The sequence below is a fragment of the Carlito syrichta genome, unplaced genomic scaffold, assembly GCF_000164805.1.
Source record: "Carlito syrichta isolate Samal-C Ts95f unplaced genomic scaffold, Tarsius_syrichta-2.0.1 Scaffold304652, whole genome shotgun sequence".
Classification (NCBI taxonomy): domain Eukaryota; kingdom Metazoa; phylum Chordata; class Mammalia; order Primates; family Tarsiidae; genus Carlito; species Carlito syrichta.
This window is the reverse complement of record NW_007248748.1, coordinates 214,568-225,995: the sequence shown is the minus strand read 5'-3', so window position 1 is coordinate 225,995 and position 11,428 is coordinate 214,568. Positions and strand designations below refer to the sequence as shown.

The 11,428-nt window shown below is 54.9% G+C and overlaps 1 protein-coding gene across 2 annotated transcripts in view; it reads right to left on the bottom strand.

The window, feature by feature from the left end:
• The window catches only part of SUGP1 (SURP and G-patch domain containing 1), a 37,720-nt gene that overhangs the window by 15,795 nt on the left and 10,497 nt on the right, over positions 1-11,428 (bottom strand). The window contains exons 4-8 of one of the 2 annotated variants that reach the window (XM_021713648.1): positions 9,688-9,915; positions 7,569-7,692; positions 7,195-7,295; positions 5,869-5,992; positions 1,328-1,707 (exon numbers count right to left, since the gene is read on the bottom strand). In XM_021713648.1, coding sequence (XP_021569323.1) covers positions 1,328-1,707; positions 5,869-5,992; positions 7,195-7,295; positions 7,569-7,692; positions 9,688-9,915 — 957 coding nt within the window. The remainder of the gene's footprint in view (positions 1-1,327; positions 1,708-5,868; positions 5,993-7,194; positions 7,296-7,568; positions 7,693-9,687; positions 9,916-11,428) is intronic. The other variant, XM_008060566.2, reaches the window with a different exon arrangement.

Sequence of the window (11,428 nt, the reverse complement as noted above, 5' to 3'; positions counted from 1 at the left end):
TATTTCCAGCCGGGCTCGGTGGCTCAGCCTGTAATCCCGCGCCTTGGGAGGCTGAGGTGAGTGGATTGCCTAAGCCCGCGGGTTCGAGACCCACCTGGGCAGCGAGACCTCATCTATACAATAAATCAAAAAATCAGCCAGGCATGGTAGCACATGCCTGTAATTCTGGCTACTTGGAAGGCTGAGGCGGAAGGATCGCCGGAGCCCAGCAGGTCGAAGCTGCGGTGGCCGGGAGCAGCTACTGCACTCCAGTCTGGGCGACAGAGTGAGACTCCAACTCAAAAAAAAAAAAAAAAAAAAAATTTAATTTCCTTTGGGAGGCTGAGGTGAGTGGATTGCCTGAGTCTGTGAGTTTGAGACCAGTCCAGGCAACTCGGCAAAACCTTGTCTCTACAATAAATAAAAAATCAGCCAGGTGTGGTAGTTCACGCCTGTAGTTCCAGCTACTTGGAAGACTGAGGTAGAAGGATCACCGGAGCCCAGCAGGCAGATGCTGGGGTGGCTGTGAGTGTGCCACTGCACTAGAGCCTGGGAGACGAGTGAGACTCCAACTCAAAAAAAAAAAAAATATTTAATTTCTTGCCACATTTTAAAAACAAAAAATAATTTAAAACTTACACATCAAAGGACACTATTAATAGAGTGAAAAGACAATCCACAGAATGAGAGAAACTATCTGCCAGTCACAGATCTAAAAAGGGGTTAACAACCAGAATAAAGAACTCCCACAACTCAGCAACAAAAAGATGAAACCCAGCTTCAAAATGGGCAAAAGACTAAAACAGATCCAAACAAAATGTCTTGGATTTGAAACGGTACCATTTATACAAACGGTCAATAAGCATGTGAAAAGATGCTCAACAGCATTAGTCATTGGGGAGATCAAATCAAAAAGCAATGAGAACCCACTTCACACCTGACAGAAGGGTGAGGATGTGGAGAAACCGGAACCCTCACGCACTGCTGAGAGGGACATACCATGGTGCAGCTGCCACGTTCCTCAAAGTTAAATGCAAAATTACTACAGGCCTAGAGATTCCCCTCTAGGCATATACAAAGGAAAACTGATAGCGGGGGTGCAAATACTACCTGTACGCCAATGTTTATGGCAGTGTTATTCATGAAAGCCCAAAAGCATCAACAACCTGAATGCTCACTAGCAGCTGAACAGATAGGCAAAAGGCAGCAGATGCACACAGTGGGTTTCTCAGACACAGGAAGGAAGGAAATTCTCAACCATGCGCCAACCAAGATGAGCCTTGAGGACATCATGCTTAGTGAAAGAAGCCAGACCCTTCAACAGAGGGACTGGGGGGAGCCGGCCCACCTGACAGAGGCGTGGGAGAGGCATCCACATCCCTCTGCACCAGCTCGGGGGATGGGAGCTCCACCTTGTCCTCTTCCGGCCCCCACCGGCTCTTCCGCTTCCTCTTTACAGTGGCTGTAGAGGCTGGCTTCCCGGGGACAGCTGGAGCAGAGGGGGCAGCTGGAACAAGGGTGATGGCTGGTGTAGTTGTGGACGAGGTGGGGCAGGTGGCGGCTGGGGACGAGGTCACTGATGGGACCTGCGCTTCAGGAAGGGTCCTGCGCTTCAGGCTGGGGTCAGGTGCTGTGAGGGTGCTGATGGAGCCGGCCCTGGCCTTCCGGAACTCCTCCAGCTTCTGCCGGTAGTACCTGTACCCTTGGCTGTTGGGTTCATACAGAAAGCTGCAAGAGAGTAGGGGGACCACTGTCAGCTGGGCCGGAGCCCCCTGCCCTAATTCTGGGCAGGAACCACTGAGTTCTTGAGTGCCCAGGTTCGCAGGGTCACAGCAGGGTCTTGGTCTCCACCACAACCTCCTGCTAGGCCTCAGTGGCTGCTGCCTCTGACAGCCAGAGTGTGAGGCCCACAGCCTCTCCCAATGCCCTTCCCATGAGCCGTGGGCACTCTGAACATACCTTGTCTTTATCAGGCACCTATTAGGCAGCCACCACACTATCACTGATCCCCCTGCCTCAAAGAGAGAGGGGCAGGTAACTCCTGAGAAAGGCAGGGCCTTCACACTAAGAATTCCCGAATTTTGGAGACCCAAGACACCAGAAAGGGCAGAGGGACCAGAAACCTGACAGCTTCTCTGATGCATCCATGAGAGGTGACAACAGTGGATGGAGCCAAAACAGAGACACTGACTATCAGAACGGAGAGCTAGAGTTCAGTCCTGCCTTGGGGCAGGTGGCAGTCTCAGGGCAGAAGCCCCACCTTACTGTAAGCCTCAGGTCTCCTGGGTCCCCACCCAACCTGAGGAGCACAGCAGATGGCACTGGGTTCACAGCCAGGTACTGCACCTCCAGGTGTCTCTTGGACGATACATGTCCCCAGCCAACAGTCTTGCCTCTGGGGCCCACACTAGAGGGGAGTCCTAGCCTAGTTCCATGTGGCAAAATGCTGGGGGAGACCTAAACATGTGCACAGTCTGGGTCACATGGCCCTGGGCACAAAAGGGCTAGGCCTGCACTAATGAACCTGGAGGGTCTGTCATAGCACCTGGTAGTGCCACTGAAGCACAAGGTCAAGGATGTTGTGAATTCCTTTTGTATAAAAGACAGAAGCAGCAAGAACCTCCTAGATTGAACCTATGTGTCCAGGTGAGCCTACATGTCAGCAGGAAGCTGATGTGGGAGACGGGGAAATGTGGTGTCTTCTCCGGAATTCTGGACATGGTACACGCATGACCCAGTGAGGGTCATTTGTAAAAATTAAGAAACAGCCGGGCTTGGTGGCTCAGCCTGTAATCCCGTGCCTTTGGGAGGCTGAGGTGAGTGGATTGCCTGAGCCCGTGGGTTCGAGACCCGCTTGGGCAGGCGAGACCTCATCTCTACAATAAATAAAAAAATTAGCTGGGCGTGGTGGCATGCGCTTGTAGTTCCAGCTACGTGGAAGGCTGAGGCAGAATGATCGCCGGAGCCCAGCAGGTTGAGGCTGCGGTGGCCGGGAGCGGCCACTGTACTCCACTCTGGGCGACAGTGAGACTCCAACTCAAAAACAAACAAACAAACAAAAAAACTAAGAAACAAGGCCAGGCTCAGAGGCTCAGCCTGTAATCCTAGTACTTTGGGAGGCCAAGACGAGTGAACTGCCTGAGCCCACGGGTTCAAGACCCACCCGGGCAACTTGGTAAGACTTCATCTCTACAATAAATCAAAAATTAGTCAGGTATGGTAGCGCACGCCTGTAGTTCTGGCTACTTGGAAGGCTGAGGCGGAAGGATCGCTGGAGTCCAGCAGGTTGAGGCTGCGGTGGCCAGGAGCATGCCACTGCACTCTAGTCTGGGCGACAGAATGAAACTCCAACTCAAATAAATTAATAAATAAATAAGAGACAAAAGTAACTGTTCAGGAGAAATGGGAGCAGTTGGCCAGATTTAAGACTCCCAACAGCCAGGCAAGTCCAGACATAAATCTACAGCCAAGCTGGAGGTGTTCACCTGGCTGGGGAAGGTGCGGGGGATGGAGGGGACACTTCTCTGGGTTCACAGGCCCCTTTCTAGCCTCAGCAGCTGGTTCACGCTGTCTCCTTCCAGCTGCCCTAAGGTCACATCAAAGTCCCCTGAAGGGTCTGCCCATCTGTGAGGGCACCTCACAAAGGCCGCCCCAGGGAAGGGAAGCTAGAGCAGGCCTGGACACACATACAGGGGATTCTATAACCAAGACACCCCTCTGGTAGAATTAATCTTACTCTGAGCCCAGGGACAGTCACCATTAACACTCTGGGGTCTTTCCTGCCAGTTTCAGTACAGATTTATCTGAACAGAGCTATGATTCTATTTTACGTGTTCTGATTTTTAAGAAATATCTTACTTAACCTGACAACAGAAACCTTTCCTGTGAGAACAGTGAGCCATGCTCCACTGACAGGCCTGACCCTGGTTTCCTCATCCCCAAGAGCCCAGCACACCAGGTTACTGGACGGCACAGGGCCAGGCACACCACTGGGAGATGTGTGTATAGGAGTCTGGCCCACAGAGGCCAGACCCTCCCTGTCTCAGTTTCATTTCTGTGGGGATTTAACGTTATTTCTGGGAATGTATTTCAGAAGTGGGAGGAAGAGTGGTCAGAGGAATGGGCACTTCCAGCTGCTTTATAGCTGTGTGGTTGTTACAAGGCCCCTAGGGTGTGCCCAGTTTACATGAGGAATCAGGAGGGATAGGGAAGGGCCTCAAGCAGCAACAGACCCCTGTTGGATCTGGGGTTGAGAGGAGGCACTGCCAACCGCGTGTGTCCATCAGCATTTGATTCAAGCCTGCTTGATACAAACCTGCACACCCTGCTGCAGCCCGGACCCCTGACTGCCCCCAGCTCTCTCCTGGTCCAGTTCTTGCCTCTGCAGCGAGTATGAGGACATATTCCCTTCAGCCCTTTCTCTCTCTGGCCACCTGAGACCCCCAAACCCGGTGACCTCCCTTGGCCCAGCCTCCACTGCAGCCACACCTGACAAGCAGGGTGTCCACCAACAAAGCCCCTGCCCCCAGACCACCAAGATGGACCCAGGAGGGCCCAGAGCCGCCTGCTCCGACAGATCTCAGTTCTGATACCAGGGGAGAGGCTGGGCTGGAGCTACCGAACCTAGGTCCCCTCTGACCAGGCAGAGCCACCTGGGCTCTGGGCCTTGGATAGAATTCCATAACTTTGTCAGATTTTCCTGCAACAGGGCTCCACAGTCAGGGCTCTAACAGTGACTGACAGTAAACTAAGTTTCCTATTGAAATTCCCTTGATTAAGTAAATGAAGAAAGGCTGCAATGACTTAGAATACACTATTAACTCAATGGCACAGTCCAGGCCGGCAGCTCAACAGTCACCAGGGCAAGTCTGGGATTTGTGACCTCCGTAGTGGCCTCTAGTCCCAGAAAGACCCCTCTCCTAAACTCCAACCCAAACACTCTTCCAGCCGCCCAGGTACCAGACTAGGACACACCTGAACCCAAACAGCCCTCTCCCTGCCCAGTCCATGGAGCCGAAGCCTCAACCTTCCCTGCCTCCTGCCCCCATGTTCCATCAGCCCCACCTCCCAATGGTTGCCCTTTGTCCCCATCTGCCTGGACCTGGCCAGCCATGACTGCCCACTCTCCACAACCACGGCCAGTGACCCTGGAAGCACAGATGACCTCATTCCTGATGCCATGTAGCATAGCTGAAATCAATAGCCCAGGTGGCTGCTGCTCCTGGTCAAGACTGTCCTCACAGGTGCATCACCCCACACTGGCGTCAGCGTCTACCTCCCAAGCAAGACTCTACAGTATCTACAAACCCCCCAGCACCCACCTGCTTCCTTGGGCCCAGAGAAGGTGCTGAATCCACCCAGTAGATGAATGAATGGATGAATGAATGAATGAGCCAGCGAACCCACGCCCAGTTCTTGGGGCTGGGGTATGATGGCGTGGCTGGGAGGCTACCTGCCAGACCCTCTGTGGAACCTGCACACAAACTGAGGGCTCCCCTGCTCAGATCCTGAGGTTCCCATCATAAAGGGAAGATCTCGAGGAGGTGTGCGGCATCAACATTCTGAATTTCCACTCGAGAGCCCGGCCTGCCCCCAGCCAGGGGCTGCTGTGTCACACATGGAGCTGGGCAAGTGCTGGAGACTGTCCACAAAGGCCTCAGTGGCCCCCATGCACCCGCCTCATGGACCGCCAAAGGGACTGGCGTGTGCTTGGGGAATGCCCATGGGTGGCAGAGCTGGGCTCTGGGGTCAGAAACTCGCAGGTCAGAGTTCTGGTAAGCTTCTCACTGTGGGCCCCTAGCAAGCAGCGGAACCGCGCTGAGCCCCATTTCCTCAGCTGCAGGGGGCTGTGGCCAGGGTGAGGGTCACCTCCCCAGAGGGGCCCATTACCTGAATGCCTGGTTCTCGCGGTTGTTCTGGAGGGCGATGGTTTCCACCTCGGGGCCCCCGTCTGCAATGAACCTGGCCAACTTTTCTGCAAGGTTCTTGACTTCTTCATCCTCTGGGGGCGAGACTTTAAGCAGGCTATCAGTACTGGGCTCAATTCACCACACCCAACAGCCTAACTCTGCTAAGGACCCCACAGGCAACCAGTGGGGTTTACTTTAGGGATGATGCAAAGAGAAACAGGCAAATGGGAATCAGGTTACTGCACTGGGACCAAACACCGGGGCAACATTACAGTGTATCTAGCGCTCCCGCCCCCACCCCTTCCCACCCAGCAAGGCCCACCAGCGGGGACGAGGTGGTGGAGAGTGGGGGTGGGTCTGGGTCACGCAGGAGGGAAACAGGAGCCCCTGACCAAGTCTTTCAGCTGGGGCTGCCTCTGCCCTAGGGCCTCTTCTCACAGGGAGAGGCTCGGGGTAAAGGACCACAGGTGACACAACAAACAAGTTTCTTTTTTTTGGTCAGGGGTCTCACTTTGTCACCCAGGCTATAGTGCAGTGGCATGATCATGGTTCACTATAGCCTTGACCTCCTGGACTCAGGGGATCATCCCACCTCAATCTCCCGAGCAGCTGGGACTTCAGGCACATACCACCACACCTGGGTAATTATTTTGGATTTTTTTGTTGCCCAGGCTGGTCTCAAACTCCTGGGCTCAAGCACTCCTCCTGCTTTGGCCTCCCCGATTGCTGGGATTACAGGCATGAGCCACTGCACACTTTTGCGGCCCATGTTCTGCCTAAACCTCAATCCCCCAGAACCCACCAACACTTGGCTGGGATTTTATACCATTACAGCAAAGAGCAGCCAGCATCTCCCTGCCCCTGTAATACACCCCATTAGAGCCTCACCAGTGACTGTGACTGTTCTCCACCCCCAGACCTCTCCCCATGTGTGGAGTACTATGTCTCAGTGTCCAGCACGAAGCTGGAGCCCATTAACTCTTGTGAAAATAACAACCCAATAGGCAAACATTCCGTGTGTCCCCTTTACAAGCATGGAGCTGACCTCCTGAATGAGACCTTAACTCCCAGTAGGCACCCGTACCCCATGGGCATGGCTTGGCACCTCACCTCACCAGGTCCTCAGAGCACTGGCCCGGAGGGTAGTGTCAGCCCCACGCCCAGCATAACCCCACCTGGTTGGGAGGGTATGGGCCCCCAACAGCTATGGGCACCATGTGGTGCCATCCCACACTGCAGCAGTCTCTAGGAGCCCTGATTCCACACTGCCCTCTCCCCAGAACCTCCTGCTACTCTACCTGCTTACCTTTCTGAGAGGTTGTCTGTGACTTCTGCGCTTCCTTTCTTATTTCAGCTACCTTCTTTCTGTAGTAGAGGAATTCCCTGCTATTCTTATCGTGCAAAAATCTGGAGAGGAAGAAGTTGCAAGAGAGAGGAACTTGAGTGTCTGTGACAGGCAGACCCAAGGGACTTCCATCATGCAAGAGCAGCTGGCCAGCAGATACTGGACAGGACTGAAAGCAAGTCTTGAGCCACATGAGAGCCCCTGCCACCTCTGGTGAGAATCGGGAAGCACTTGAGACAGCACCCAGCCCATGCAAGCAAGCGCCCAGCCCTGCATGTGCAACTGTGCAGCAAACGCTGAAGCAGCCGCGGCCGCCCCTCGCCCCAGGTACTCACGTAAATGCCGGGTTATCCTTGTAGTCCTCCATAGCTACTTTCTCTAACTCAGGGCCTCCTTCTGCCACAAAGCGGGCCAATTTCTCTATCACTTTCCGAGTCTCGGCTCCCTCTGGGGGTGAAACTTTAAGGAGGCTGTCAGTACTGGGGTTCAACTCACACACCCCACAGTCAATAGGCACACTCTCTCTAGGGACCACAACGACAGAGGGGTGGGGAGAAGAGTGTGAGATGCGGGAGCATGGCAGGTGTCCCAGGTCCAGGCACAGAACGCCGTGGCGAGGGGAGTCAGTCTCACGTCTTTGTGGGATGCACAGGGCGCGTGTGAGGCTGTGGAGAGCCCAGACTGGGAGCCGGCAGAAAACATATCCAGCCTCCCCTGGGGTTTGGGGGGAAATGCTTTGTTCTTTTATTTACCAGTTTTCAGTATAATACATCGGTTCCCTTTCATCCTTCAAAGATGACACATTCTGCTTTTAAAATATCGTTAACGAGCTCTGATTTAAACACACTGGGTGGGTTTCACTCCACGGCAATTAATGTCATCATAGAAGCTTGGTGGCAGGTGCAGCCTCTTCAGGCCGGCTCCTGGGAGCTTTGGACATGACCCCAGGAGTCTCTGCCGGCCTCCATGCCATCTGCTGGGACAGGGCAGTCCAGGATCAGCACATATACTTCCTGCCCAGACCCAGAGCCAGCCATTTCTCCAAGAAGTCCTGGTTCCGTTAGTGAGAAACTGTCTCCAGACCACCATCTGGGCGCTAGGGATGCTCACTGCCACGGGCTTAATCATTATATCGGGGCCTTTTCAGGGAACAGAGCTATAAAGATATATGTTTACAGATGGATTAGCCCCCCCTTCAAGCCATGTGTGACTTGCTTTCACATTTTTTTTGTTGGCCTGTTCCTGGGGTTGTGAGTCTGCCAGCCATTATACAAATCATGTCCCTCTTAGGAGACCCACAGGAGAGGTTTGTCACTGTCTGTTAGTCCCTGGCAACTGGGCCAGATGCCAAACCTGTAGCCAACCTTATTCCCCTTGTCGCTTGGGCTGCCGGGAAGCATGGGGCATGGGGAAGCAGGTGAGGTCCTGGGGGCATTCTGTGTCCACCTTTCTCCTAGCTTCACCCTCCTTCTGTGGGCCCAGGAACAACCCTGACCTGGTTGCTGTTTGCAGGAACAGGTGCATTTCTGAGGCCATAGGACAGTAAGCCATAGCAGGCCCCCAGGCCTCAGGACGCCCCCTACCCCCTGTAAAGCAGTGATTGCCAACAGGACCCCAAGGCAGCTGCCAGAGCACCTCCCTGTGAAAAGGTCCCTCCCCAGCTCTGCCCTGGCTGATGGTCTGGGGCCAGGCTGGTCTTGACCTGCTCAGACACCTGGCCAGAAGCCAGCATCCTCATTCAGAGCTAAGGACCTCCAAGCTGCCCTAACACAACTACCCAGTCACCTCACTCTGCACAGTCAGGGTAACGTGACCACACCGGCCAGGCCTCCTCATGGCTCAAGTATCACATAGCCTCGTTCTGGACACGGACAGGGCTGGAATCACTGGGAGTGCTGCCATGCCACCCTGCCTTTACCTTCCTACACTTTGGGGCCAGACAGGCTCACCCAAGACCAATGACTGTCCTCCCGCAGGGCAGGAGGACATGCCCTCCACCCTAGGATTCCTGCCTCTGGCCTGAGCTGGTGGGTCAGGCAGCCCAGGATGAGGCTTTGGGGCCTCACAGGCTGAGGATGTTGGCCCAGGCTGGGGAGCCCCAGAAGTTCCTCCCCTCATATCAAACAAGACGGAACACATGGATGCCCTTCTTGAGTGAATGTTCCCTTGAGAAGGGCCCCATACCCTACCCTGGCTGGGGATGGGCCACCACAAGCAGATGACAGTTCCCACTGCTCTCAAGGACAAAGCCCATGCTGCTGCCCAGTCTGTGCCTGAGGCTGCTGTCCAGGACCCTCCCCACACCCTCCTTTACTCCCCTCACCTGGGAGGGCCGGCGGCTCAGCCCCAAGCACCCCACACCCCCGGCCATGCTTGCCCACTGACCACGGATCCCACCTGCCAGAGCGCAGGTGTTGGTCAGCAGAAGGAGGGGCAGCAGCCCCCGCAACTTACCTTTGATCTCCAGCCACTGCTCGTAGTCCTCCTCCTCATCCTCATCTGGGGACTGGAAGACACTAGGGCGGTGCGCCACAGGCAGCTGCTTGGCGTGTGAGTAGTTCTTCACCTGTCCCAGTGGGCTACCCAGCCCCAGGCCTGTCCGCCTGCTGATAAGGAGGGACCTCTTCCCGGCGCTGGGGGTGGGCGTGCTGGGAGGGGCGCTGGGTGTGCTGGGGGGGGCGTCTGGGATGAAAGGAGGGACACGCACATTCAGGGGCTGCTGGGCCCAGCTCCCATTTCCTGTCTAGCCCCAGTGTTGCAGGCCCCAGGGGGTGGGGTCCTCGGCTTCTGGCACTAGGGCCCAGGAAGCACTCAGAGAGGCCACCCGCATTTCACAGATGGAGATACTGAGGCTCAGAAAGGAATGACCCGCTGTGGTTCCCCAAGCCAGAAGAGGACAAACCTGGGCTCTGCGGGTGGCAGTTCTGGCTAGAGGTGCCTCAATGGTGCCGCACAGACAGCCTGGGGACACATCAGCTCTTCCGGATAAGACCTGAGCCCCTGAATCTCGGTCTTTCAACCACTCACCTGATGGTCTGTGGTGAAGTTGACTGGCTAGAGCCACCTACTGGGTGTTCTTGGCCTGAGACCTGATGGGTAAGGACTCAGACCACCCTTCCTCACTCTATGTAGGTGAACTTGGTCTTAGGTTTTCTTTTTATTTTTTTTGAGCTGGAGTCTCACTCTTGTTGCCTAGACTGGAGTGCAGTGGCACGCTCATGGCCACTGTAGCCTCGACCTGCTGGGCTCCTCAGCCTTCCAAGTAGCTGGAAATACAGATGCATGCCACTACACCCAGCTAGTTTTTGTGATTTATTGTAGAGACGAGGTCTTGCCAAGTTGTCCACGCTGGTCTCGAACCCCTGGACTCAGGCAATTCTCTTGTTTCGGTCTCCCAAAGTGCTAGGATTACAGGCTAAGCCACTGCGCCCAGCCTGGCTTAGGTTTTCTTAGCCATTCCCTAAGAAACCTGACAAAGGTCAAAGGCCAGCTCCAACTAGCAAACTGCGCGACCACTGATATAGGAAGGCTTCCCCTGGGTGGCGGTTCCCACCTGGCCATCCCACTATGCACCTGGGAACACAGACAGGGGTCCCATTTCTTGCACGGGGATGCTGCCTGGTGGGGAGGGCTGGGAACACCCTGGGGTGCTGACAAGAGGGTTGTGTCTAGAAGACCTGGAAACCAGCCACTCTAATAACCCAAGCCTAGTCTCCCAGAGCACCCACAGCAAGGCAGGGGGTTGGGTGAGGTTAGGAGTGGGTCTGACAGCTTCAGGACAATCCTGAGTTCTGTAGGGAGCAGCATCATAAAGCAGCTGGCTCCCTGTCCCAGTGGCAGGACCAGCGCCCCACTGGTCATGGTACAGGCTGGTGGCACTGCTCTCCCTCTCTCTTTTTTCTTTCAGTGACAAGGTCTCACACTGCCGCCTAGGCTGGAGTGCAGTGGTGCAACTGTAGTTCACTGCAGCCTTGAACTCCTGGGCTCAAGTGAGAGCCTCATCCTCCCTCCCTCCCTCCCTTTCTTTTTTTGAGTTGGAGTTTCATTCTGTCACCCAGACTGGAAAGCAGTGGCATGCCCTCGGCCACCACAGCCTCAGTGATCCTTCCGCCTCAGTCTTCCAAGTAGCTGGAACTACAGGCACGTGCCACCACACCTGGCTAATTTTTTTATTTATTGTAGAGATGAGGTCTGT